At 40.7% G+C, this 27206-nt stretch overlaps 1 protein-coding gene across 3 annotated transcripts in view; it reads right to left on the bottom strand.

The window, feature by feature from the left end:
• The window catches only part of sestd1 (SEC14 and spectrin domains 1), a 146320-nt gene that overhangs the window by 42400 nt on the left and 76714 nt on the right, over positions 1 to 27206 (bottom strand). For all 3 annotated transcript variants that reach the window (XM_063052066.1, XM_063052064.1, XM_063052065.1), the window contains exons 8-9: positions 9950 to 10047; positions 3438 to 3493 (exon numbers count right to left, since the gene is read on the bottom strand). In XM_063052066.1, the coding sequence (XP_062908136.1) occupies positions 3438 to 3493; positions 9950 to 10047 (154 nt within the window). The remainder of the gene's footprint in view (positions 1 to 3437; positions 3494 to 9949; positions 10048 to 27206) is intronic.

The raw sequence follows: 27206 nt of genomic DNA, 5'->3' as shown, positions 1-27206 counted from the left end.
CACGACCTTGACATTCTCTTGTAAAAAGTCTTGACAAGATTTTGAATTAATTGTTCCCTCAATGACTTCAAGCAGTCCAGGCCCTGAGGCAGCATAGCAGCCCCAAACCATATTGCTTCTTCCACCATGCTTCACAATTGGGAAGAGGTTTTGGTGTTGGTGTGCAGTGTTCTTTTTCCTCCAAACATAGTGGTGAGCATTTCTGCCAAAAAGTTCAACTTTTGTCTCACCTGTCCACAGAACATTGTCCTAGAAGCATTGTGCAAAATTCAGGTGGTCTTTTGCAAAGTTGAGAAATGTAGCATTTTTTTTCTTTTGGAGAGCAGTGGTTTCCTCCGTGGTGTCCTTCCATGAACACCACTCTTGTTCAGAGTTTTTCTTATAGTGGACACATGAACAGAAACTTTAGCAAATTCCAGACTTCTGCAGATCTTTTGCTGTTACCCCTGGGTTCTCTTACACCTCCTTCATCATTGCACATTGTGATCTTGATATGATCTTTGCAGGACACCCACTCCTAGGGAAAGCAGCAACAGAACTGAATTTCCTCCATTTGTAGACAATTTCTCTTCCTGTGGACTGATGAACACTCAAGTCTTTCGAAATGCTTTTACAATCTTTTCCAGCTTTATGCATCTCTATTTTCTTCTTCTTCTTTTTCTACTACTAAGGTCCTCTGAAATTTATTTTGATCGAGACATGGTGCACATAAACAAATCTTTCTTGAGAAGAGCAGGCTTTGTCAGTAACCTGACTTTGCGTGCCTTTTTTATAGGGCAGGGCATGTCTACAACTCACACCTCCAATCTCAACTCATTGATTCGAACAACTGGCTCCAAATAGCTTTTGTAGAAGGCATTATCCCCAAGGTTCACATACATTTTTGTACCTAGACTGCGATTGTTTAAATGGTGTACTCAGCATTGACAAGAAGTAGTACAGTTGTTTGTGTGTTATTAGTTTAGGCAGATTGCGTTTGTCTATTATTGTGACTTAGATGAAGAACAGACCACATTTTATGAGTAATTAATGCAGAAAACCAGTAATTGCAAAGGGTTCACAAACTTTTTTCTTGCAACTCTATGTTAATAACTTGTTTGATGGAAGTGATGGCTTTGAGTTGACAAGTGTACAGAGATAGGTGGAGGGAAACAGGGAATACACTGAAGGAATTGGACAGTTTAGGAGAACAGGCAAAGAAACAGCAGGTGAACTACAGTGTGGGGAAGTGTATGGTCAATGTACTTTGAAGAATAAAGATGTAACTGATTTTCTAAACGGCGGGGGGGAGTGGGGTGCGGAATTCAGAAGTCAGAGATGCAAAGGGATTTGGGAAACCTATTGCAGGATTCCCTGAAGATTAACTTGCAGGTTTATTCATTAGTATGAAAGGGAAATTCAATGTTACCATTCATTTTAAGAGGACTAAAATATAAAAGCAAGGACGTAATGCCGAGGGTTTATAAGGCATCGGTCAGACCACACTTGGAGCACTGTGAGCAGTTTTGGGCCCCATAGCTAAGAAAAGATGTGCTGACATTGGAGAGTGTCCAGAGAATGTTTATTGGAAAGACTCTGAGAATGGAAGGTTAATGTACGAGGCACATGGCTCTGGGTCTGTACTCCAGGAGAATGTGGGGGGATTTCATTGAAGCTGACTGAATATTAGGCCTAGATAGAGTTGATATGGAGAGGATGTTTCCAATTGTGGGAGACTCTAGACCAGAAGGCATAGGTGCAGAACAGAAGAGGAGAACAGAAATGAGGAGGAATTTCTTTAGCCAGAGGGTGGTGATCTGCAGAATTCAGTGCCACAGACAGCCATGGGTACCATCATTAGGTTTTCTTAAAGTGAATGCTAATAAGTTCTTGATTGACAGCCAAAGTAAATTTATTATCAAAGTATATACAAGTTACGTATATACTACCTTGAGATTCATTTTCTTGCAAGCATTTACAGAAAAATAAAAAATGCAATAGAATTTATGAAAAAAAACATACAAAGACTGACAAACAACCAATGTGCAAAGGAAGAGAAATTGCACAAATAAAAAATACATAATATTGAGATCAAGAATTGTAAAGCCCTTGAAAGTGAGTCTGTAGATTGCAGGATCAATTCAGAGCTGTAATGAGTGAAGTTATTCACGATGCTTCAGGAGCTTGATGGTGATAAGTAATAATTGTTCCCAAACTGAGCAGGATGGGACTTAAGGCTCCTGTACCTCCTGCCCAATGATAGTTGCGAGAAGAGAGCATGACCTGGATGGTAGGGACCCTTTATGTTGGATGATGCCTGCTTGTGGCAGCACTCCACATAAATGCACTCAATGGTGGGGAGGGCTTTGCCTGTGGTAGACTGTGCAGTGTCCACCAATTTCTGTACACTGTTTCATTCTTGAGCATTGTTGTTTACATTCCGGGCATGAGAAGGAAAATAAATTGGTCATGATCGAAAGGTGAAGCAAACTCAATAGGCCAAATGGCCTAATTCTGCTCCTGTGTCTTATGGCTGATGGTCAAACAAGGAAGAGTAGGTTTAATTATCTACCTATTCAAAACAAAACTTCAACATTGTTCTGCCAAGAAAGATTATTCAGATTAGCAACTTGACAATGCACTACCTAATCTAATGAGTTCACCACAAGAACAGCTAAGTAGACAACAGACCTATTGGTCTTCCTGCTTTCCAGGTAGAATGTGACTAGGTACATCCTCAGAATAGTTGCATGCAATGATTGCCAGTGGATGAGTGGTAGCATTTATTTTTAAGTAGTACTTCATTACAGAACAATGCAAACGTTGGGGGTCATCTGTCATAAAACGGAACACATCCTATAAGTTTGGAGGAGCTATAGTTCAAATGGACCATATTCTGAAACAAAATGGAAGTATTTGCAGAACAGGACATAAAAATATTTAACTAAACTGGAGAGAAAAGATGAACAGTTGCATCTGTAAACTGAATGCAAAGCCAATTTTAGTTTGAAAATTATTTCTATGAACAACAGATTATCTAAACTACGATCAAGAACCAAAAAAAGAACATTAATGGGAAAGTCAATTTTCACATATGGGAGAAGGTAACACAGAATTTGTGAACAACAGGAATTCTGCAGATTGTCTTTGGGAATAAACAAACAATACACTGATGAAAGCAGTGGCAATCTTCTTCAACATGAAAATTATCATTGTTATTGATATTATGACAGCTTTAGTGGATACTTGTATAAGGAGGAGTTTCCTCTTTTAAGCAAATAAAAAGTCCATGATCACATTATCTGAATGGTAACATAAGAATAATATTCCACTGCCATTTGCTACACATTGTACTACATCTGCACATCTATCTAAAACAAACACAGAAACAGAACTCGACTCACTTTTCAAACAACTGATATTAAAGTATTTTAAAATGCATAGATATCAAAATCTACCTGTTTGCAATACTGTTTCTGGATCCACGGAAGGAAGAAAACTGTACTCTACAGGTCTGCAAATTTTAAAAGAGGGTTAATCTTTTTAGATGCCATTTGGGGTACAAAACAAAAGTCATAGAAGTACCAGTTATGGACTTTTACCATTTTGGTTGGTCTTGGAAATCTCTAAAGTTTACCCCCATCTAATGACAATAATCGATACTATGTCATTTATGATGTACTTGAAAACTGGTGTCAGCAAGTATAAATCAAAGGATAATTCAAAGTTTAAGGGATCTAGCTTGGGTCTGAAAATATACTTGACCTAAAACTAGAATACTACATCTAAGAGGGTCTTAAGAAGAACGCATGAATGCAAACTACTCAAGATGCTTGTAATGTGAAATACAAAATGCCGGAAATACGCAACTGGTCAATGGAGAGGATACAGCAAACAAGAAAGAGTTAATGTATCAGGTCCATGACAAAACACTAACATGCAATTTTCTTAGAGGTGCTTATAATTCACTGATGAACCACTAGCATTTCCCAGAGCAAGTTTCAGGAAGTTTAAACAGGAAGTGCCGAACTCACTGCCTGCACTTTGGTGGGGATTTGTCAAACAGCACTCAGTTTTTGGACTCGCACCGACTTTTCGCAATTCCTCAACACACACTGGGGAATTGCTGAAACCATGCCAGATTAGTTATTTCAGTACTTCAATGTGTGTTGCCAGATTAGACTTAGTGTAGGAACAAAAAGTCCTTTCATTGCAAAGGAGAGTAATGGTTGTAACTCTCAAGGGTAAATATTATACAATTGACTTTCTGAATTAAGTGTTTACTTAATTTTCCTGACTTATTAAAAAGTTTAAGATCTTAATTAAAAAGTATTTAAGAACTTTAGAAACAAGAGTAAGAGGAGGCTGGTCAGCCCTTAAGCTTGCTTTGCCATTCAAAAAGTCAGGATTCATCTAATCTTGGCCTCAGTGTCTCTTTCCCCACTCTCCAAAGACCATACAGTTCATATATCTGACAATCTACACTTTTGACATATTCAACAATTTAACCTCATTAGTTTTCAGGAATACAGATTCCAAAAAAATCAAGAGTGAAGTAATTCCACTTCAACCCCCTTTTAAATCCTGCCTCATAGTTTGAAAAAAAATCCCAGCTGGAGAAATATTTATTCAGAAACATAAGACTACCTCTCACTCCAACCACAATGTTCTCGATCTTTAATTATCTATCAACCCTTTCATCCCAGGAATCAATCAAGTGAATCCACTGTAAGTATTTTCCTCTTTAGATATGGAAACCAAAGTCATGCAGCACTTTAGGTGTGGTTTCACAAGCACTTTGTAACATTGTGTCAATTGCCTCCATGGTTTTAGAACTTTCGGACTTACTCATGTGAGTCCGAACAGTTTTGTCTTAACAATGTCTTAACATGCAAGGCTCTTCCACCAGTGTGAGCATTCAGAACTGGAACAATCTTTGGCAGCAAGCAAAAACTGACAGAGCTAGAAAAAGTCCTTGTACAGTATATCATGTAAGTCTTTTCACTGCTGGCAGCAATACTGCAGCATTTAATTAATTTCTCTCGCACAGATGCAGTTTGTCCTGCAGACTTCTCTAGCAACTTGTTTTTTTTTATTCAGTATGTAATACTGTTTTCACTTTAAAGCATTTGAAAGTTTTAACAATATACTGTAAATTTCAGTTGGTACCAGCTTATGAGAATAGATACAATTTATTCAAGATGAAATGAAAATGCAATGGTCTATCAACTTCTGAAGATTAATTAACTCAATTTAACAGTCTCTGTTCAAAATAAATTATCTTTTCTCTTTTTATCTATTCTCATTTTTGTCCTCATCTCCTTATCCTAAATGTTTAACAATGAAGGTGGAAATGAGCACATTACAAATAAGTCAATCATTTAAAATATTTTTTTTTACCAACGAAAAGATCGCAAGGAAAATCCATAGAAATAAGCAAGATATGACAATTTTTGAAACAGTCGAATGTATTATTTAGAGAAGTTGAGAGATAATATCAGATGAATAGGTTGGGTTGAATTATAAAAAATGATTTGTGGTTACTAATGGCATTGGTCTGCTCTTGAAAATAGTAGCACTGAGATCTAATGCAACGAGTGAGTGAGTGAGGCCTCTGTCGGTCAGGGTTGACCATGGATTTTGCGTTCAAGCCATCTAGATATGCAAGTTTGGGCAGTACGATATGGAGAGCAAGTTGTTGCCCATGTAGCAAGCTCCCCCTCTCCATGCATCTGGTGAACCCAAAGGACCAGCAGAGACCGATACAGTTTGGTCGCAGGAGTTGCCAGTCAGCGCTGAACTCAACGTAGGACCGCCTTAGAGACTCCAGCTGCAGATTTTTCCCCTCTGGGTTTACTCCAGAAGCCTTCCCCATGAGTAGGTATAGCTGCAAGGCAGCGGAGGGTTGAGATCAGAGTTTTTCTTCTCCTGGATACGCTGTCAACCACAACTGATGAGCCCCACCTGCAGTATTTACTTTCATGTATTAGTAATTAACCTAGACCGAATATTCTATTAATGATGAGCCATTTCTTATTAAGTGGTTTAATAATACAGTTGGGCCTTAGTTATGTGTAATTTGTGTCCGCTGATGTTACGATAGTTCTGTTTACACTTGTCCACATTCCCACCAAATCCCAATATCCTTCAATTCCCATAGCATTCAAATTCAATCAATTTCAGTCTTGAAAAATACCCAGTGAGAAGAGAAAGTAGAAAGGTGTGATTGACTTAGTGTCATATATACCAGAGTGCAATTAGCAAACTTAGATTGAGTTGATGCTATATCTGACCAGAAAGGTGGGGACACAGGAAGCAGAGCAGTGTTATGGGTCAGGGTGGATGAAATATTATAAACAATTCTAATTAAATGAAGTCTGCTAGTCAAAATGTCCAGGAGCCAGTTGCAGATGGGGGCTACACTGGCAAGGTCCAAGAGATTGAATATGAGCTTATCAGCTAGTATGGTGTTGAAGGCTGAGCTGTAATCAATTATTAACATCCTGACATGTGTATTCTTATTTTTGAGGTCATTCAGAGTTGAATATATTGCAGGAGATGTTGGTAGATTAGTTCAAATTAAATTAAATCAAGAACATAGATGGATGTCATGATGAATTTTGAGGAAACCTGAGAGGAATGGGAAAGAGATAAGCAAAGCATGTACAGAACTAGCCAGAAGGGAACCAAAGGAAAACCAGAAGCCTTTGAAAGTTAATAACAAGCATTCAAGTTTGATAAAAGAATACAACTGCTGTTCTTTGCTTTAGGTTTCAAGGCACCAGTTCATTTAACAATTCTGTAGCATTCAATTAAATTCCTTGGTTATTAATACAGTAATGTGACAATTACAACTTTATGTTGTACAAAAGATTTTCATTTTAGACCTTGACGTCTTAGGTCAATATACACAAATCATTAAAAGCTTATGACACATGTCCACAAATCAATTAAACCAAATCAAATTCAGCTTTGACTAGCAAAATAGAATTGAAAAATAGGAAAGCTGTGTTAGATTGGTACTAAACCCTAAACATGTCACTCTTTGTGTACTTAGTATTGTTACACAGAAATGTGGAAAATCTACAGATTACAGGCCCTTCAGCCCACAATGCTGTGCTGACCATGTAACCTACCCTAGAAGTTGCCTAGAATTTCCCTACTGCACAGTCCTCCGTTTTTCTAAGCTCCATGTACCTATCTAAGACTCTCTTAAAAGACCCTATTGTAGCCACCTCTACCACCTTCACTGGCAGTGCATTCCACACACCCACCACTCTATGTGGAAAAACTTACCTCTGACATGCCCCTTGTACCTACTTCCAAGCACCTTAAAACTATGCGCCCTCGTGTTAGCCATTTCAGGCCTCTGGCTATCCACACGATCAATGCCTCTCATCATCTTACACACCTCTATCAGGTCACCTCTCATCCTCCGTCGCTCCAAGGAGAAAAGGCCAAGTTCACTCCACCTACTCTCATAAGGCATGTTCTCCAATCCAGGCAACATCCTTGTAAATCTCTTCTGCACTCTGTCTATGGTATCCACATCCTTCCTGTAGTGAGATGACCAGAACTGAACACAGTCCCCCAAGTGGGGTCTAACTAAGGTTTTATGCAGCTGCAACATTACCTCATGGCTCGTGAACTCAATCCCAACGGCTGAAGAAGGCCAACAGACCATACGCCTTCTTAACAACACTGTCAACCTGTGTAGCAGCTTTGAGTGTCCTATGGACATGGACTCCAAGATCTCGCTGATCCTCCACAGTGCCAAGAGTCTTGCCATTAATATTATATTCTGTCTTCAAATTTGACCTACCGAAATGAACCACTTCACACTTATCTGGGTTGAACTCCAGCTGCCACTTCTCAGCCCAGTTTTGCATCCTGTCAATGTCCTGCTGTAACCTCTGACAACCCTCCAGATTATCCACAACACCTCCAACTTTGGTGTCATCAGCAAATTTATTACCCACCCTTCTACTTCCTCATCTAGGTCATTTATAAAAATCACAATGAGAGGGTCCCATGAACAGATCCCTGCGGAACACCACTGGTCACTGACCTCCATGAAGAATACAAACCATCCACAACCACCCTTTGCCTTCTGTGGTCTAGCCAATTCTGGATCAACAAAGCAAGGTCTCCTGGATCCCATGCCTCATTACTTTCTGAATGAACCTCGCATAGGGAACCTTATCAAATGCCTTACTGAAATCCATATACACGACATCCACTACTCTACCTTCATCAATGTGTTTTGTTATATCCTCAAAGAATTCAATCAGGTTCGTAAGGTATGACCTGCCCCTGACAAAGCAATGCTAACTATCCCTAATCAGATCATAAATCCTGCCTCTCAGGATCTTCTCCAACAACTTGTCCACCACTGAAGTAAGACTCACTGCCTATAATTTCCTGGATTATCTCTACTTCCTTTCTTGAACAAGGGAGCAACGCTTGCAACCTTCCAATCCTCTAGTATTTCTCCTGTCCCTATTGATGATGCAAAGATCATCGCAAGAAGTTCAGCAATCTCCTCCCTTGCTTCCCACAGTAGCCTGGGGTATAGCTCATCCGGTCCCAGTGACTTATCTAACTTAATACCTTTCAAACACATCCTCCTTCTTAATGCCAATACACTCAAGCATTTCAGTCCACTGTAGGTCATCCCCACAATTGCTAAGGTCCTTTTTACTGGTGAATACTGAAGCAAAGAATTTATTAAGTACCTTCGTTACCTCGTCCAGCTCTATGCACATGTTGCCACTCTCAATCCTGAATGGTCCTATTCTCACACGGCTCATCCTCTTGCTCTTCAGAAACTTGTAGAATGCCTTGGGTCTTTATTTAATCCTGCTCGCCAAAGCCTTCTCATGGCCCCTTCAAGCTCTCCTAATTTCATCCTTGAGCTCCTTCCTGGAACCCTTGTAATTTTCTAGAGCTCTAACAGTATCTAGTTTCTTGAACCTTTCGTAAGCTTTTCTTTTCTTAACTAGATTTTCTACATCCTTTGTACACCATGGTTCTTTTATTCTGCCATTCTTTCCCTGCCTCAATGGGACAGACCTATGCAGAATGCCATGCATTTCCCTGAGAACATCTGCTCCCAATTTATGTTCACAAGTTCATGCCTAATAGCATCATATTTTCCCCCTACCCCAATTAAATGTTTTGCTAAACTTTCTGCTCCTATCCCTCCCCCGGCACTATGGTAAAGGAGATAGAGTTCTGATTACTACCTCCAAAATGCTCTCCCACCGAGAGATCTGACACTTAACAAGGTTTATTTCCCAATACCAGATCAAGTACAGCCTCTCCTCTCTAGTTACACTTACCTACATATTGTGTCAGTAGACCTTCCTGAACACACCTAATAAACTCCACCCCATCTAAATCTCTTGCTCTAAGGAGATAACAGTCCATATTAGTAAAGTTAAAATCACCCATCACAACAACCCTATTATTATTGCACCGTTCTAGAATCTGCTTTCCTATCTGCTCCTCGATGTCTCTGTTACTATTGGGGGGGGGGGGCTATAAAAAAACACCCAGTAGAGTTATTTCCCCCTTCCTATTTCTGACTTCCACCCACAATGACTCAGTAGACAATCCCTCCGTGACTTCCTCCTTTTCTGCAGCTGTGATACAATCCCTGATTAGCAGATCCCTGATCTGCCCCATTAAATGGTTTTGAAGCACTGGAGACTGTGCAAAAACAATTTACCAGATAACCAGAATTGCACTGCAATAGTTAAATTGAAAGATAATAAAAACTGGCCCGAATTCTACAGGAAAGACTGAGAAGTAACCTAAAGGAGACCATTAAAACTAGAAAGGTATTTATTAAGCACCTATACAGGTGCACTGTTTTTACTTCAGGGGAAGAACACAGTCAGATACCATCAATACAAATTCACACTACTTTCTGATTCAATTGTAAAATCATCTTGTACATGATTTTTACCTGTCTTTCTCCTGTTGATTACCTCTTTCAGATCCATTATTAATTAAAGCTAGCTCATCTAGCAATGATGTTGATTCCTTCGTGAATTTCTCAAAAACCTAAGTTGAAAAGGAAAATTTCAGCTTTAACATATTTTCAAAATGATTTTCAAGTTAAAACTAACTCACACACAGATGCACAATAACTTTTGCATTTAGTGATGGGGATCAGAATCAAGTTTATTACCACTGACCACTGTTGTGAAATTTGTTGTTTTGTAGCGACAATAGTGTGCAATACCTAAAATTACTATAAATTACAATAAGAAATATTTTTTTAAAAATCGATGTTACAAAAAGCAAGCAAAATAGTGAAGTGGTGTTCATGGACCAATCAGAAATCTGATGGTGAAGGAGAAGCTGCTGCTCCTAAAAATGTTGAGAGTGTGTCTTTAAGACTCTGTACCTCCTCCCTGGAGGTAGCTGTAAACAGAAAAGGGTAATTTAGTAATTGCTCTTTCTTATCAGTCCTTTGATACCATTCATTTAAATGCTGTGGTTACCATATCAAGTCATTTTCTCCAACTTTCTGCAAAAACAGAATCCATTCATTATCCAGGTATAGCCTGATATTCAGATGACAGAATCAATCATTTACTGCGCGTTTCTTTTTGGTTACATCTGATGCAACCTTAATTATTATCTGAATGGCAATATTGTGCATTATATTAAAAATCTATTTATTATACTTGCAATACAGGATCAGACAATTCATGGAAAAATTACTGGACCTGCTGTTTTGAGAAATAATACATCATTTTCATAGAACTGTATATGTGGAATCATGCAAGGAATGCTGGCTACTCTAACCATTACTCATTTGACATGTACTTAAACTACTTTAAGTATAAATTATCTGAGCTTAAATTTTCTGGCTTGGGAAATCTTTAACTTGGATTGAATTATCAAAGAAAATGCCAGAAACTGCCAAAATATAGGCCATAAGTATTCTGAGCACGTTTACTACAAGTAGCACGGGGCTGCGAAAAGACATAAGCATCCTCTTTCTTGGCAAATGTTGGATCTCAAGCTGTGAGGCAATCTATGCACTGTGTCTAGCAAACAATCAATGTGCTGATTCATCATTCTCTCTACCATGAGTTGGGGCCCTGTGAGCAACAGGAATTCCTGATTGAATATGGAATCTGAATAGAACCGCAAACACATGCAGCACCAAGATTTCATTAAGAAATCTCAGCCAATCTAATCAATTTATTTATCCATTTCAACAACCAAAGGATAGTTCCAAAGAGCAATATAGAATCAAAATAACATCTGCCGAGGTAGATAAATACAAACCCTATCCAAAAACATCTTGGAAAATGATCGCATTTCTCAGGAATGTAATTTGGGAGGTAAGAAAAGATCCACATCACTCCAAAAAAATTCTTCAACGTTAGCTACAATTTTTTGCCAGAGAAACAATACACCATAAAGTAGAAAGATGAAGAGACTGATAAAGAATATTAATCGGTTTTCTTCTTTAGCACTGAAACCCAATTGACATGCTGCAATGCTAAATTCAAGGTATTGTATTTAACATGATGGATTTCTTAAACCATTGTTTAATCACTGGAAGTTGGTTTTCTTAATTTAAAAACGTGCAGAAGGAAACTAAGAAGGTCATTAGGAAGGAAAAGATGAATTATGAAAGGAAGCTGGCGACTAATATCAAAAAAGACACGAAAAGCTTTTTTAAGTATCTATAGGTAAAAGAGAGTTGAGGGTAGATATAGGACCAATAGAAAATGACGCTGTAGATATTGTAATGAAAGACACAAAAATTAGCAGAGGAACTGAATGCATATTTTGCATCAGTCTTTAAAGTGGAAGACATCTGCAATATACCGGACATTCAAGAGTGTCAGGGAAGTGAAGTATGTGATGTGAAAATTACGACTGAGAAGGTGCTCAGGAAGCTTAATGGTCTGAAGGCGGATAATCTCCTGGACCTGATGGAATGCACCCTTGGGTTCTGAAGGAAGTAGCTGGAGAGATTGTGGAAGCATTAACAGTGATCTTTCAAGAATTGACAAGATTCTGACATTGCACTGGACGACTGGAAAATTGTAAATGTTACTCCGCTATTTAAGAAGGGTGGGAAGCAGCAGAAAGAAAACTATAGACCTGTTAGCCTGACATCAGTGGTTGGGAAGTCGTTGGAATCGATTGTTAGGGATGAGATTACAGAGTACCTGGAGGCACATTGCTGATGATACAAAGATAGGTGGAGGAGCGGGTAGTGTTGAGGAAACAGAGAGCCTGCAGAGAGACTTAGATAGTTTAGGGGAATGGGCAAAGAAGTGGCAAATGAAATACAATGTTGGCCATGCACTTTAGTGGAAGAAATAAACGGGCAAACTATTATTTAGATGGGGAGAGAATTCAAAATGCAGAAATGCAAAGGGACTTGGGAGTCCTTGTGCAGGATACCCTAAAGGTTAACCTCCAGGTTGAGTCAGTGATGAAGAAGGCAAATGCAATGTTGGCATTCATTTCTAGAGGTATAGAATATAAGAGCAAGGATGTGATGTTGAGACTGTATAAGACACTCGTGTGACCACACTTGGAGTAGTTTGTGCAGTCTCGGGCTCCTTATTCTAGAAATGATATAATGACATTGGAGAGGGTTCAGAGAAGATTCACGAGAATGATTACAGGAATGAAAGGGTTACCATATGAGGAACGTCGTCTGGCAGCTTTTGGGCGGTATTCCCTGGAGTTCAGGAGAATGTGGGAGGATCTCATAGAAACATTCGGAATGTTAAAAGGCCTGAACAGATCAGATATGGCAAAGTTATTTCCCATGGTAGGGCAGTCTAGGACAAGAGGGCATGACTTCAGGATCGAAGGATGCCCATTTAGAACAGAGATGCCACGAGCAGCTGTGGAGGCCAAGTCATTGGGTCCATTTAAGGCAGAGATAAATAGGTTCTTGATTAGCCAGGGCATCAAAGGGTATTGGGAGAAGGCAGGTGAGTGGGTATGACTGGAAGAAGTGGATCAGCCCAGGATTGAATGGCGGAGCAGACTCGATAGGCTGAATGGCCTATAAGGTGATTAAGGAGGCTTGTGGAATGCTTGCATTTATTAGTTGAGGCATTGTTCAAGAGTCAAGAGGTTATGTTTCAACTTTATAAAACTCTGGTTAGGCCACATCTTAAGTACTGTATACAGTCTGGTCGCCCCCACTATGGGAAGAATGTTGAGGCTTTGGAGAGAGCGCAGAAGAGCTTTACCATGATGCTGACCGGTTTGGAGGGCATATGCTATATATGAGGCTGGATAAACATGAGCTTTTTTTCTGGTGTGTCAGAGGTTGAGGGAAGATCTGATAAAGCAGTGATTCCCAACAGGGGAGGTTACTTGCCCTAAGGGGGCTTTTGGGGGGGGGGAATAGAAGCTGCTGGGGGGTGTTCAAGATTCTTGGGGTGGGGGTGGGTGGGGGGAGGCAGTAAGTGGCACTCTACCTTGAGACTTGTGACCTGTCTCACCATGTCAACACACTGCCAGTGTCAACACCTGAAAGGCATTTCCAGTTTTGATCATTTCATATTTTAATTTAGCCCTGTGGATAAATACATATGGCTTGATCTCTATGAGTCTGAAGGCAGTGAAGCCTTGAATTCTAATCCTGCTGAGAAACAGAAACTAAAGAAAGTGCATTAATACAATGTTACATTCCTGAAGTATGGTTTTATTCTATTCCCATCAGATCAGCAATGCCCCATGTGTCTTATTTGGAATACTGTACTGTCTAATGAAGCATGAAATCATCAAGATTGCAGGAACACTTCTGTAAAAAGACACCTTGAAAGGGCTACTTATAGTATTACTCAGTTCCCTAAGATGAAAGTAGTATTTGAAAAGCATTGCACACAAGAAAGCTAAAAATTACCTTAATAGTAGTCTCATTGCTTCTTATAACAATTCCAAAATGATAGCAAAGTGTGGAAAATCTCATACAATGGGTGGAAGGTTAATAATGCCTGTTGCTCACCAGGTTCTCAAAATGGAAATCAGTATATTAAAATCAATTACTTTGAGTAATAACTCTGTAGCTCATCGTATTGATGAAATGAGTGACGACATTGTGTATCAACTATGCACAGAGCTACAAACAACAGAATTTGGATTACAACTCGATAAGTCAACTGTGCGAGGTAACAAGTCATTGCTATTAGAACAGACGTGAGGAAATATGCAGATGCTGGAAATTCAAGCAACACACACAAAAATTGCTGGTGAACACAGCAGGGCAGGCAGCATCTATAAGAAGTACAGTCTATGTTTCGGGCTGGGACCCTTCGTCAGGACTAACTGAAAGAAGAGATAGTAAGAGATTTGAAAGTGGGAGGGGGAGGGGGAGATCCAAAATGATAGGAGAAGACAGGAGAGGGAGGGATGGAGCAAAGAGCTGGAAAGTTGATTGGCAAAAGGGATACCAGGCTGGAGAAGGGAGGGGATCATGGGACGGGAAGCCGAGGGAGAAAGAAAAGGAGGGGGAGGGGAGCCTGGAGGGTGGAGAGCAGGCAATGAGTTATAGTGAGAGGCACAGAGGGAGAAAAAAGAGAGAGAAAAAAAGGGGGGGGGAAATAAAAAAAATATTAAAAATATATTAAATAATAAGGGATGGGGTGTGAAGGGCAGCAGGGGCATTAATGGAAGTTAGAGAAGTCACTATTCAGCATATGTATGGTTTATCAAAAATGGAAAACTTTATGAAGAGATTCTCCTTTGTAACAAGTTAAAAACAAATATCAATAGAGAATCAATCTGTGTATTGAGGATAAAACTATTCCGATTAGGAACATGATTTCTTGTGCAACAGACGGAGCACCATATATGACAGGTTGCCAGGCTGGTTTAGTAGCATTTATGAAAAAAGAAATTCCAAGTCTGTTTGCAATCCACTGTGTAATTCATCGTCAGCATCTCGCAGCAAAAACCTCAGCCATCAACTTTTTTCAAGCACTACTCTTGTAATATCTGCTTTCAACAAAATTAAAGTTCATCCGTTAAACAGCAGGACATTTTGCCAGTTATGCCAAGATAATGATCAACAGGTTGAGCACTTGCTTCTTCACACTGAAGTGCAATGGCTGTCAAAAGGCTGCTGCTTTAAACATCTCTTTGATCTTATTGACATTGTAGTTGAATTTTTGCTTAAAGCCAACAAGAGCTTGGGAAACAAGACTGAACCTCTCTGTGGAGATGTGTGGCATACCTAGCAGATCAGTATGACAAAATGAACATTCTAAATATGAAACTGCAGGGTGAGAATTTCAATTTAATCCAGGCAAAAAGTGCAGGTCCACTTTTATCAGAAAATTGTAAATACACAAGCAAAACACTGGGAGAAGAACATTCTCACAGTTTTCCTGCATGGAAAATATGGAACACTCTTTCATAGACAGTGATTTGCAAGAGTACTGCTTACCCCTGCAGTCACCGAAGGATTTTCAGAATCAATTCAAGGATTACAATGATCTGGAAATTCTGGACTGGGTAATTAACCCAATTCTTTGCAAGGCAGAAAAACAGGAAGAGAGCTTGCAAGAAGAAATGATTGAAATTCAGAATGATGAAAAAACAAAAATGCCTTTCAAAAATCTTGGCTTTTGTGGTATGTGGCTACACTGTCATACAGGTCTTTGGAGAAGAGCCAAACTGCTCTTCAATGCACTTCCATCCTCCTACCTTGTTGAAAGAGGCTTCAGTGCAGTGAATCACATACTTACAAAAGCAGAAACCGTTTGGACATTGCTACAAGTGGGGACTTGAGGTTTTTGCAGTCACAACTTGAACCAGATATTTCAACTTTTGCTAAAAAAAACCCATCAAGCTCAAGGATTACATTGGTATCAAAGCTGTTGTACAATGCACAGGTATTTTTTAAGCTAGGTTTAAAGACAAATAAAAAATCAAAGCAGAATCATTTTTCTCATGTTAGCATATGGTAGACATGTTTTTACACTATGGGGGCGCTGAGAAAATATATTCTGCTTAAGAGGGGCAATGGCAAATATGAGGGTGCTTTAGGAGGGCATTGGCAAGAAACACTGTGATAGAGATTATGAGAGACAGACAGAATGGATAGAGAGTATCTGTTTCCCAGGGTTGAAATGTCTAATACCAGAGGGCATGTATTGAAAGTGAGAGGGGAAGGTTCAAGGAGGACATGAAGGGTAACTTTTTACTCAGAGAGTGATGGATGCCTGGAATGTGCTGCCTGTTATGGTGGTAGAGGCAACTAGATTAGAGGATTTTAAGAAATGTTTGGATAGGCACATGAATGTAATTAAGATGGAAAGATTTGGACGTTGTGTAGGAGGGATTAGTGCTTGGGTGTTTTTGATTTGCCTTTTAGCTGGTTTGGCACAACATTGTGGGCTGAATGGCCTGTTCCTGCACTGTACGTAATATATAATATGTAAGGAAAAAGCAGCAAATTTTACCTGCAAATTAATTCTCTCTTTCTGACTGTGAGCTTCAGTTATAAGTGTCATAAAATTATATAAAAGACAAAACTAGCACTTCAAGTTACCTGCAACCATGCTGAGTTGAAATATAGTTCAACAAAATCCCCACCATTGATAAAAATCTACCATCACAACAGGTCCATATCAAATGCCATTTCACTGGCTCTCCACTCAGCTCTGGAACATCTAGACATGGAAGATGTACATGTACATCAGGATGTTCTTCATTGACTCAGCTCTGCATTCAATAATATCATTCCCTCAAAACTAATCAATAAGCTTCAAGACCTAGGCGGCAACACCTCCTTGTGCAACTGGATTATCAATTTCCACACTTGCAGACCTCAATCAGTCTGGATTGGCAACATCTCCTACACAATCTCCATCAGCACAGGTGCACCACAAGGCTGTGTGCTTAGCCCCTTGGTCTACTTGCTTTATACTTATGATTCTGAGGCCAAGTGCAACTCCAATACCATAATGAAGTTTCCTGACGACACCACTGTTGTGGGCTGAATCAAATGAGGTGACAAACAAACATATAGGAGGGAGACTGAGAATATGGTTGAGTGGTGCTGCAACAACAAACTCTCATTCATTGTCAGCCGGACCAAAGAGCTGATTATTGACCACGGGAGGAAGAAACCAGAGGTCCATGAGGCAGTCCTCATCAAGGCATCAGAAGTAAAGCTTCTTTACAAGTTTACGCAGATTCAGCATGTCACCCAAAATTTTGACAAACTTCTGTAGACGCACAGTGAAGAGAATACTGACTGGTTGTATCACGGCCTGGTGTGGGAACACTAATGCCCTGGAATGCAAAAATTACAACAAGTAATGGATACAGCCTAATCCATTCCGGGTAGAGCCTTCTCCACCATTGAGCACATCTACACAAAGTGCTGTTGAATGAAAGCAGCATCCATCATCAGAGATCTCCACTATCCAGGCCATTTCACTGTTGCCATCAGAACGAAGGCACAGGAGCCTCAGGTCCCACACCACCAGGTTCAGGAACAGTTATTACCCCTTAACCATAAGGCTTTTGAACCAGAGGGGATAACCTCACTTACCCCAACACTGAACAGATTCCACAATTTATGGGCTCACTTTTAAGAATTCTACAACTCATTCTCTCGATATGTATTGATTATTCATATAGTATTTTTATTATATTTCAGTTTTGTATTTGCAATTTGTCATCTTTCGCACATTAGCTGTTTGTCCATTCTGTCATGTGCCACTTTTCATTGAGCCATTGTGTTTCTTTTTATTTACTGTGAATGCCCACAAGAAAACAAATCTCAGGGTAGTAAATGGTGATATATAATAAATTTACTTTGAACCTTGTATTGAACAATTCAATTAAGATCCAAAAAGAGAATTATACCTTGGTGGGTTGGTAATTAGAATTACTGGGCAACCTGCTTCTAGCATCCTGACAAATCACATTCCTGAAATCAGCAAATCCTTTTAAATATTTAGACTCACATTAAAGATCTCATTAGAACATGACTGAAATGTTAACCAAACAGAAAAATTAACATAGATATGCCATTAGGTGGAAAAGATCATTCAAGATCAGTTTTGTTTTCATTTCTTTCTGAGACCAGAAAGTGCAGACATTGATTCCTAGCATACGGATGGATGTGGGGGGAGCCTTGACCCACTGAAAGCCACTCTAGTGAGAACGGGTCAAATTTACAGCTTGATAAAGTTTATTATCGCTGACAGAATTTACCATTAATTGCCTTATCCCCACACAAAAAAGTTGCATTTTCATCGAAATTGCACGTCAATAGTTAATACCTAGGGTATGAATATTTATTGAATATGATCATTTCCAATTACAAGTGTCAGAAAGAGGGTTAATGATTGTTTTAAACTATACATGAATATAGCATGCTTAATCAAAATTAACTTAAGCTGTTCATTGGCCAGAATCAGAGTGATAATGAAAACTATAATGAGAACAGCAAAGAGAGTGTGAATAAAAAGACAAGGCATAAAAAGAGTAAAAGGGTAGGAGAAAGAATACAGAACAATACCTTCAGCTGACCTTTTAAGACCATAAGACAAAGGAGAGAAGTTGGACATTCGGCCCATCAAGTCTGCTCCGCCATTTTATCATGAGCTGATCCATTCTCCCATTTAGTCCCACTCCCCTGCCTTCTCACCATAACCTTTGATGCCCTGGCTACTCAGATAACTATCAATCTCTGCCTTAAATACACCCAATGACTTGGCCTCCACTGCTGCCCGTGGCAACAAATTCCATAGATTCACTACCCTCTGACTAAAAAATTTCTTCGCATTTCTGTTCTGAATGGGCGCCCTTCAATCCTTAAGTCATGCCCTCTCGTACTAGACTCCCCCATCATGGGAAACAACTTTGCCACATCCACTCTGTCCATGCCTTTCAACATTTGAACATTCAACATTTAACCTACTCCAAGTTCAATCTAACACCCCCCCACATAGCCTTCCATCATCCCCATGCCTACCTAAGAGTCTCTTAAATCTCCCTAATATAACCACCTTTACCACTCCTGCCTGTGTAAAAGACTTGCCTCTAACATGCCCCTATACATTCCTCAATCATCTTACAATAACACTTAGTGACCACTTCCTTTGATACACCTGCTCATTAATGCAAATATCTAATCAGCCAATCAAGTGGCAACAACTCAATGCATTAAAGTATGCAGACACAGTCAAGAGGTCCAGTTGTTGTTCAAACCAAACAGCAGCTTGGGGAATAAGTGTAATCCCCAAACAAGAGAAAATCTGCAGATGCCGGAAATCCAAGCAACACACACAAATGCTGAAGAAACTCAGCAGACCAGGCAGCATCTACTGAAAAAAGTACAGTCAACTTTTCAGGCCTTCAGCAGGACTTGAGAAAAAAATTCTCCGGAATTTCTGCCATCTCCAACGGGATCCCACCACCAAGCACATCTCCCAGTGTGGCCACTTATATATCTTATTCCTTTGATTAAGAAAGGCAGTAGGGATAATCTTGGAAATTATAGACCAGTGAGTCTTTCAGTGGTGGGCAAACTACTGGAGAGGATGCTCAGAGAAAAGATACAAGCATATGGAGAAGCTGACAGCGAAGCAGGTGGATGCTTCCCTGGTGTCATGGATTCTTGATTACCTGACTGGCAGACCACAGTACGTGTGCTTGCAACACTGTGTGTCCGACAGAGTGATCAGCAGCACTGGGGCTCCACAGGGGATTGTCTTGTCTCCCTTTCTCTTCGCCATCTACACCTCGGACTTCAACTACTGCACAGAATCTTGTCATCTTCAGAAGTTTTCTGATGACTCTGCCATAGTTGGATGCATCAGCAAGGGAGATGAGGCTGGGTTCAGGGCTACGGTAGGAAACTTTGTCACATGGTGTGAGCAGAATTATCTGCAGTTTAATGTGAAAAAGACTAAGGAGCTGGTGGTAGACCTGAGGAGAGCTAAGGTACCGGTGACCCCTGTTTCCATCCAGGGGGTCAGTGTGGACATGGTGGAGGATTATAAATACCTGGGGATACGAATTGACAATAAACTGGACTGGTCAAAGAACACTGAGGCTGTCTACAAGAAGGGTCAGAGCCGTCTCTATTTCCTGAGGAGACTGAGGTCCTTTAACATCTGCCGGACAATGCTGAGGATGCTCTACGAGTCTGTGGTGGCCAGTGCGATTATGTTTGCTGTTGTGTGCTGGGGCAGCAGGCTGAGGGTAGCAGACACCAACAGAATCAACAAACTCATTCGTAAGGCCAGTGATGTTGTGGGGATGGAAATGGACTCTCTCATGGTGGTGTCTGAAAAGAGGATGCTGTCTAAGTTGCATGCCATCTTGGTCAATGTCTCCCATCCTCTACATAATGTACTGGGTGGGCACAGAAGTACATTCAGCCAGAGACTCATTCCACCGAGATGCAACACAGAGGAAGTCATAGCAAGTCATTCCTGCCTGTGGCCATCAAACTTTACAACTCCTCCCTTGGAGGGTCAGACACCCTGAGCCAATAGGCTGGTCCTGGACTTATTTCATAATTTACTGGCATAATTTACATATTACTATTTAACTATTTATGGTTCTATTACTATTTATTATTTATGGTGCAACTGTAACGAAAACTAATTTCTCCCGGGATCAATAAAGTATGACTATGACTACGATGACTATGACTATAGTCTAATTAAGGATAGTCAGCTTGGCACTGTGAGAGGCAGTGAGGGGCTGATTGAATTCTTTGAGGTAGTGATAAAATAGTTCGATGGAGGTAGAGCAATGGATATGGTGAATATGGGTTTTAATGAGGTCTGCAACGAGGTTCTCCATGATAAGCTCATTCAAAAAGTGAGGAGGCATGGGAACATGAAACTGCTGCGTGGATTCAGAATTGGCTTACCCAATGAAGGTAAAGTGTGGTAGTAGGGATGGACTCTGCTTGGAGGTCAGTGGCCAGTGATATTCCCCATGGATCTATACTGGGGCCCCTGCTCTTTGTGATTTTTGTAAATGATGTGGTTGAGGAAGTGAAAGGGTAGTTTTAGTAAGTTTGCAGACAACATTAAGTTGGTCACGTTGTGAAGGCTGTCATAGGTTACAACAGTATATTGACAGGACACACAGCTGTGCTGAAAAGTGGCAGACGGAATTCAATATGAAAAGTGTAAAGCAATACACATTAAAGTGTCGAATTTAAAGACAGAGTGCAAGGTTAATGGCAGGATTCTTAGTAGTGTGGAGGAACTGCAGGATCTTGGGTTCCAAACCCAAAGATCCCTCGAAATTGCTGTACAAATTGATATGGTGGTTAAGAATGTGTATGTTGTGGTGGACTGAGTTTATTAAGAGCCATGAGGTGATGTTGTAGCTCTATAAAACTCTGGTCAGACCAGTCTTGGAGTATTGTGTTCAGTTCTGGTTGCATCATTACAAGAAGCTTTAGAGAGAGTGAAAAGGTGACTTACCTGGATACTGCCTGGATTAGAGAGCATGTCTCAAGAGGATAGGCTGAGTGAGTGAGAGCTTTTCTCTTTTGGGTGAAGGATGGAGGTGTACAAGATCATAAGAAGCATAGATAGAATGGCCAGCTACCAATAACTTTCTCAGGGTGGAAATATCTAATACGAGAAGATTTAGTGGCACTTTGTTAGGTACAGGAGTGGACCCCAGGCAACACTCACAAAATGCTGAAGAAACTCAGCAGGCCAGGCAGCATCTATGGAAAAAAGTACAGTGGCCATTTTGGGCCAAGACCCTTTGGCAGGACAGGATAAAAAAAGATGAAAAATAGACTTAAAAGATGGGGGAAGGGGAGAGAGAAACACTAAGTAAAAGGTGAAACCGGGAGGGGAAGAGATGAAATAAAGAGCTGGGAAGTTGATTGGTGAAAGAGATACGGGGCTGGAGAAGGGGGAATCTAATAGGAGAAGACAGAGGACCTTGGAAGAAAGAAATGGGGAGGAGCACCAGAGGGAGGTGATGGGCAGGCAAGGAGATAAGGTGAGAGAGGGAAAAAGGGTTGGAGAATGGTGAGGAGGGGTGCATTACCAGAAGTGCGAGAAATCAATGTTCATGCCATCAGGTTGGAGACTACCTAGATGGAATATAAGGGGTTGTTCCTTCAACCTGAGTGTGGTCTCATCACGACAGTGGAGGGGCAATGGATTGACATATCAGAATAGGAATGGGAAGTGGAATTAAAATGTGCAGCCACTGGGAGATCCCCTAGTATTCCTGCAGTCAGCGAGAGCAAAAAGATCATTGACAAAGGTTCAGCAATCGCTTCTCATAGTAACCTGGAGTATATACTGTCTGAGCTGGGGATTTATCCATCCTAATGTTTTTCGGAAGTCAAGCACAGCCTCTTTTTTTAATGTTGACGTGTTCCAGCATATTACCCTGTTCTACATTGTCCTCACAATCAAGGTTCCTTTCACTGGTGAATACTAAAGCGAAGTATTAAGCACCACCCCTGTGTCTTCAGACTCCAGGCACACAGTTCCTCTTCTATCCCTATTCTCACTCTAGTTATCCTTCTATTTCCCATGCCTGTGCAAAATGTCTTGTGGTTTTCCTTAATCTTACTTAAGCCTTTACATGTCTTATTTTAGCTCTCCTAAATCCCTTCATAAGGCTAGTTTATAAGGCACTAGACCCAATATGGCCTCTCCTCTGTTGTGTCTGGAATCCTTCCTGGACACACCAAACAAATTCTGCCCCAACTAAACCTTTTGCACTATCACTTTAGTTAAATACAATTTATTCTTAACAGAACCAAACTGACAGAATTTTAATAAAGTAACAGAATTGAAGAGGGTGATGCAGTTGATGTGGTATACAACAGTATTGAAGCACACAACATAAAAGGAACAATGATGAACATCAGGCAAGAGTCGAAGTGAATGGCTGCTCAATTTTTCTGTGGTTAAAAAGTTTCAAAAGGAACAGAGAGGAAGGTAAAAGAGGTGGGGGAATGGCACGGAGGATTGAAACTCAGTAAGGCCAAAAATAGGAAGATGCACGTGGATGCTGAGAGGAGCACAACATACTGTATGAATACATTGTATTTGCATGCATGAGGAAAGAGGGTATTTACAAACAGTAGCAAGGGAGGAGATAGTTCAAACACTGGATGTATTTAAAAATTCATAGTATTGAGGTATTAAAAAGGTTAGCAGAATGAAAAGTAAGAAATTCTCCCGGACTAGATGGAAAACATCTTGGGATCTTGAGGGAAGTACAGGAAGAAATTGGGGTGCATTGACTGTAACCTTTAAAATTCTTTGGATATGTAGGTTGTGTAAGAGAACAGAATCATGTTACTACCTTGTTCAAAAAAGGACGTAAACATAACACTAACAACCACAACCAGTTCAACCTCACCTCAGGTGATTATTAATCCTGTCTTAGATTTATGTTTCTGAAAGATTTCAGATGTTACTATTTGGACCCAAGTTCAGAGCATATTTGCATTCTAATCATATACAGTATAGATTCACTCAGAATTGTTTAAATTCTCTTCACGCTGGCTCTTAACATCATTGACTGAATTTTAAAGGTCAATATCTAGCTTGCAATAAAACTGAATTTCCCAGTAGTTTTCATTAGAGCTTTTTATTTTAATTCTAGGTGACTCTTAGTGAAAATGAAATTAAATTGATAACCAGGAGAGACATGCAGAATCTTTGTCAGCAGACATGAGGAAGTACAAAAGTTAAAAGAACCTAATGGGAGCTGTGTGTAGATCTCTAGGCAGCAGTTAAGGTGTGGAGTACAAAATATAGCAGGAGATAGAAAAGGCATGTGAAAAAGACAATGCTAGAGTTAGCATGGGGGACTTCAACATCCAAGTAGGGAAGATGAGGTGAGTAGTAGACCACAAGAAAAGGAATTTGTGGAATGCCTAGAAGACGGATTTTTAAAGCAGTTTGTGTACAGCAAATTCTGGTTTTGGCATTATACAATCAGGCAGATCTGTTCAAGGAGCTTAAGATGAAGGAACCCTTAAGAGGCAGTGACCAAAATGTGATAGAATTCACCCTGCAGTTTGAGAGAGAAGCTGAAATCTAATGTAACAAAATCAGTGTTAAGGAGAGGCAACTACAGGTATGAGGATGAAGCTAGACAGAGTTGATTGGAAGGGGTCCTAACCATAGAAGGCAGTGGAGCAGCAATGGCAGGAATTTCTGGGAGTTATTTGGCAGAATTTCATTCAAAGGAAAAAGAAAACATACTAAAGGGACAACAAGGTAGCTATGGCTGGCAAAGGAGGTCAGTAACAGCATAAGAGCAAAAGAGAAGGTATATAATATGCCAAAGACTAGTGAGTAGCAAGAGGATTGGGAAGCCTTTGAAAGCCAAAAAAGTACACTAAAAGAAGCTGTAAGGCAGGGGAAGATGAAAGTAATCTAGACAAAGATGAAGGTAATCTAGACAAAGAAGATTCGAGAAACATGATAGATTCTGCAGATGCTGGAAATCTTGAGCAACACGCACAAAACGCTGGACAAAGTCAGCAGGTCAGGCAACATCTATAGAGGAAAATTAACAGTCAATAATTCAGATGGAGGTTGTTAGGATCTTGACTAGTAAAGGTGTCAAAAATTATTGGTAGAAGGCAGGAGAATGGAGTTAAGAGGAAAGATAGATCAGTCATGATCAAACTAGATTTGATGGGCTGAATGGCCTAATTCTTCTCATATGTCTAATGGACTTGTTATTAAGGATAAATTTCAGAGCATTTGTAAGTATAGGCCAAAATAGGATGAAGGGAGCATGGTGCTGTGAAAAGGAGATGTTACCTGAAAAATCTGTTAGAATTCTTTTGGAGAATTTTGGAGAGAGGCAGGACTACGCAGGCGTGTGATGTCGGGCTGTGAAGAGCGGAAGATTTAAAAGGAACACAGCCTTATACAATGGGCAGCGTCATTTTGCGAGCAGAGGAGTGAGCCGGGAGCAGAGTGAAGGCCTAAGGGCTTTGGCTCAATGGGCTTAGGCGGAAACGGGCGAGGCGAAGTAGGTTTGGTTTTCAATTTTTCCTGTTATTTGAGGAAAGGGGGAAGTGTGAGGGCAGCTTGCTGTTTTCTGTGTCGAATGTGGGAGGTCCTGGAGTCTCCTAGCCTCCCGGACATCCACATCTGCGCCAGGTGCGCCGAGCTGCAGCTCCTAAAGGACCATGTTAGGGAACTGGAGCTGCAGCTTGATGACCTTCGTCTGGTCAGGGAGAGTGAGGAGTTGATAGAGATGAGTAACAGGCAGGTGTCACACCAGGGCCACGGGAGGAAGACAAGTGGGTCACAGTTAGGAGGGGGAAGGGGAAAAGTCAGGTACTAGAGAGTACCACAGTGGCTGTGCCCCTTGACAATAAGTACTCCTGTTTGAGTACTGTTTGGGGGGTGGGAAACAGCTTACCTGGAGGAAGCAACAGTGGCCATGCCTCTGGCACAGAGTCCGGTCTGTAGCTCAAAAGGGTAGGGAAAGGAAGAGGAGGGCAGTAGTAATAGGGGACTCGATAGTTAGGGGGTCAGATTGGCGATTCTGTAGATGCAGTCAGGAGACCCGGATGGTAGTTTGCCTCCCTGGTGCCAGGGTCCGGGATGTCTCTGATCGCGTCCAAGATATCCTGAAGTGGGAGGGTGAGGAGCCAGAGGTCGTGGTACATATAGGTACCAATGACATAGGTAGGAAAAGGGAAGAGGTCCTGAAAAGAGAATATAGAGAGTTAGGAAGGGAGTTGAGAAGAAGGACTGCAAAGGTAGTAATCTCGGGATTACTGCCTGTGCCACGCAACAGTGAGAGTAGGAATGCAATGAGGTGGAGGATAAATGCGTGGCTGAGGGATTGGAGCAGGGGTCAGGGATTCAAGTTTTTGGATCATTGGGACCTCTTTTGGCGCAGGTGTGACGTACAAAAAGGACGGGTTGCACTTGAATCCTAGGGGGACCAATATCCCGGCGGGGAGATCTGCGATGGCGACTGACGAGACTTTAAACTAGAATGGTTGCGGGGGTGGGAATCAAATTGAAGAGACTAGGAGAGAGGAGGTTAGTTCACAAATACAGAAAGCTAGTAGACAGTGTGTGAGGGAGGATAGGCAGGGGACAGAGAATGGGAGCATTCAGACCGAAGACGTAGGGGAAAAAGGAAGAAAAAGATAACAAAGTTGTTTGCTCCATTGGGGATAAACAGAGAGTAAGAGGTGGAGAGTTTCTTAAATGCATCTATTTTAATGCTAGGAGCATTGTAAGAAAGGTGGATGAGCTTAGAGCATGGATTGATACCTGGAAATATGATGTTGTAGCTATTAGTGAAACATGGTTGCAGGAGGAGTGTGATTGGCAACTAAATATTCCAGGATTTCGTTGCTTCAGGTGTGATAGAATAGGAGGGGCAAGAGGGGGAGGTGTTGCATTGCTTGTCAGAGAAAATATAACAGCGGTGCTCTGACAGGATAGATTAGTGGACTTGTCCAGGGAGGCTATTTGGGTGGAATTGAGGAATGGGAAAGGTGTAGTGACACTTATAGGGGTGTATTATAGACCACCTAATGGGGAGCGAGAAGTGGAGGAGCAAATTTGAAAGGAGATAGCAGATATTTGTAGTGAGCACAAGGTTGTGATTGTGGGAGATTTTAATTTTCCACACATTGACTGGGAAGCCCATTCTGTAAAAGGGCTAGATGGTTTGGAGTTTGTAAAATGAGTGCAAGATAGTTTTTTGCAGCAATACATAGAGGTACCAACTGGAGAAGGGGCAGTGTTGGATCTCCTGTTAGGGAATTAGATAGGGAAGGTGACGGAGGTATGTGTTGGGGAGCACTTCAGGTCCAGTGATCACAATACCATTAGTTTCAATATAATTATGGAGAAGGATAGGACTGGACCCAGGGTTGAGATTTTTGATTGCAGAAAGGCAAACTTTGAGGAGATGCGAAAGGATTTAGAAGGAGTGGATTGGGACAATTTGTTTTATGGGAAGGATGTAATAGAGAAATGGAGGTCATTTAAAGGTGAAATTTTGAGGGTACAGGATCTTTATTTTCCTGTTAGGTTGAAGGGAAAGGTTAAAAGTTTGAGAGAGCCATGGTTTTCAAGGGATATTGGAAACTTGGTTTGGAAAAAGAGAGGGATCTACAATAAATATAGGCAGCTTGGAGTAAATGAGGTGCTTGAGGAATATAAAGAATGTAAAAAGAATCAAGAAAGAAATTAGAAAAGCTAAAA

The sequence above is a fragment of the Mobula hypostoma genome, chromosome 6, assembly GCF_963921235.1.
Source record: "Mobula hypostoma chromosome 6, sMobHyp1.1, whole genome shotgun sequence".
In the NCBI taxonomy this organism is placed as follows: domain Eukaryota; kingdom Metazoa; phylum Chordata; class Chondrichthyes; order Myliobatiformes; family Myliobatidae; genus Mobula; species Mobula hypostoma.
Note: the sequence above shows the minus strand (reverse complement) of the source record. Positions and strands in the feature narration are given on the sequence as shown.